The 1,223-nt window shown below is 42.4% G+C and overlaps 1 protein-coding gene across 1 annotated transcript; it reads right to left on the reverse strand.

Moving 5' to 3' along the window:
• Positions 1-1,176, reverse strand: NEHOM01_2531 (uncharacterized protein; the record flags this gene model as incomplete). Its single annotated transcript, XM_051491407.1, has 1 exon — positions 1-1,176. A coding segment is annotated over one exon (1,176 nt), but the record flags the coding sequence as incomplete, so codon positions are not given.
• Positions 1,177-1,223: the final 47 nt, after the last annotated feature.

Here is a 1,223-nt window from a genome sequence, read left to right on the forward strand (position 1 = left end):
CATGGCGATCCAAACCTTATCTCCAGAAGCGAACTCCTTTGCCTTTATACGAGCATTACTAGCCCGGTTCATCGTAGTCAAGTACTTCTTTTGATAGCTAGGATTTATCCGCTCCTCCACGGGAACTCTCTTCACTGGCACAAACACTATGTTTGGGTGCTCTACTGGTTTATTCCATTCAAAAACTGGGTTATCGGGTGAATCTCCTTCTATCTCACAACGGAATATCCGGTCGACTTCTTGGTCATAGGCCTTTTGGCACTCATCATCCAGGACTGGATAAGGTTCGGATGCCGGGTAGCCATAAAGTACATCTATAGGCGCTTTGTTGATGGCTCGATGCCAATCCTTATTGTAGGCGATAATAACAGCATTCAGCACATCAATCCAACGGGTAGGGTTGTCACGTGGTGTATTTTTGAACAGACTTCGAGTTAGGGTTTGATTGGCTCGCTCCACTTGGCCCTGGCTTTGTGGATGTCGAGGACGGCCGTGCCTGTACTCAATGCCCAACCGCTTCATAAGACCTTTAACTTCGACATTAACAAACTCGCTGCCATTGTCGCTTTGTACTATCCGTGGACAGCCTAACATCATAAAGTAGAATTCCAGACACTGGACAACACTTTCACCTGTTTTTCGCCTCATTTTCATAGCTACTAGATACTTAGAATATGTGTCTATAATTGTCAAAATCCATCCATATCCATCGTTTGCCTCTGCACAATAGCACATATCAATACAGTCGATTTGCAGATGCTCCATTGGATGCTTAGATATAATATTCTGCACAGGAGTGCTTCGTTTTGGCGGAGCGGACTTTTGACATAGAGAGCAACTGAAACCTATTCCTAGAATGGTTTGTCGAGTGAAGCCCATATACTGCTTTCGCATTGACTTATAAATCTTCTTTGTAGATGCATGCATTCCTTTGATATGTATAGCTTGGATGAGGTTCTTTAGCCTCACAGTATCATCATTGCCGATTACTTTTAGTCCTTTCTTGCGTTGTTCAGATATGTAGTGCAACTTGCGCCCGTGGATTGTAAATCTGCCGGCAATTCTTTGAATTCGACACCATCGGAGCTTAGATAAACCAGCGGGTCGATTGCGATCTCCTTGTAAATACTGAGTTAGTTGTTCGATATCTTCCATAGTTAGAGTTATTTTGAACATTTCAAGTTAAATTCAAATCCCAAAATATATAAATATTCTAATCTTAA

Source organism: Nematocida homosporus (genome assembly GCF_024244095.1).
Source record: "Nematocida homosporus strain JUm1504 chromosome Unknown 2222, whole genome shotgun sequence".
Lineage (NCBI taxonomy): Eukaryota > Fungi > Microsporidia > Nematocida > Nematocida homosporus.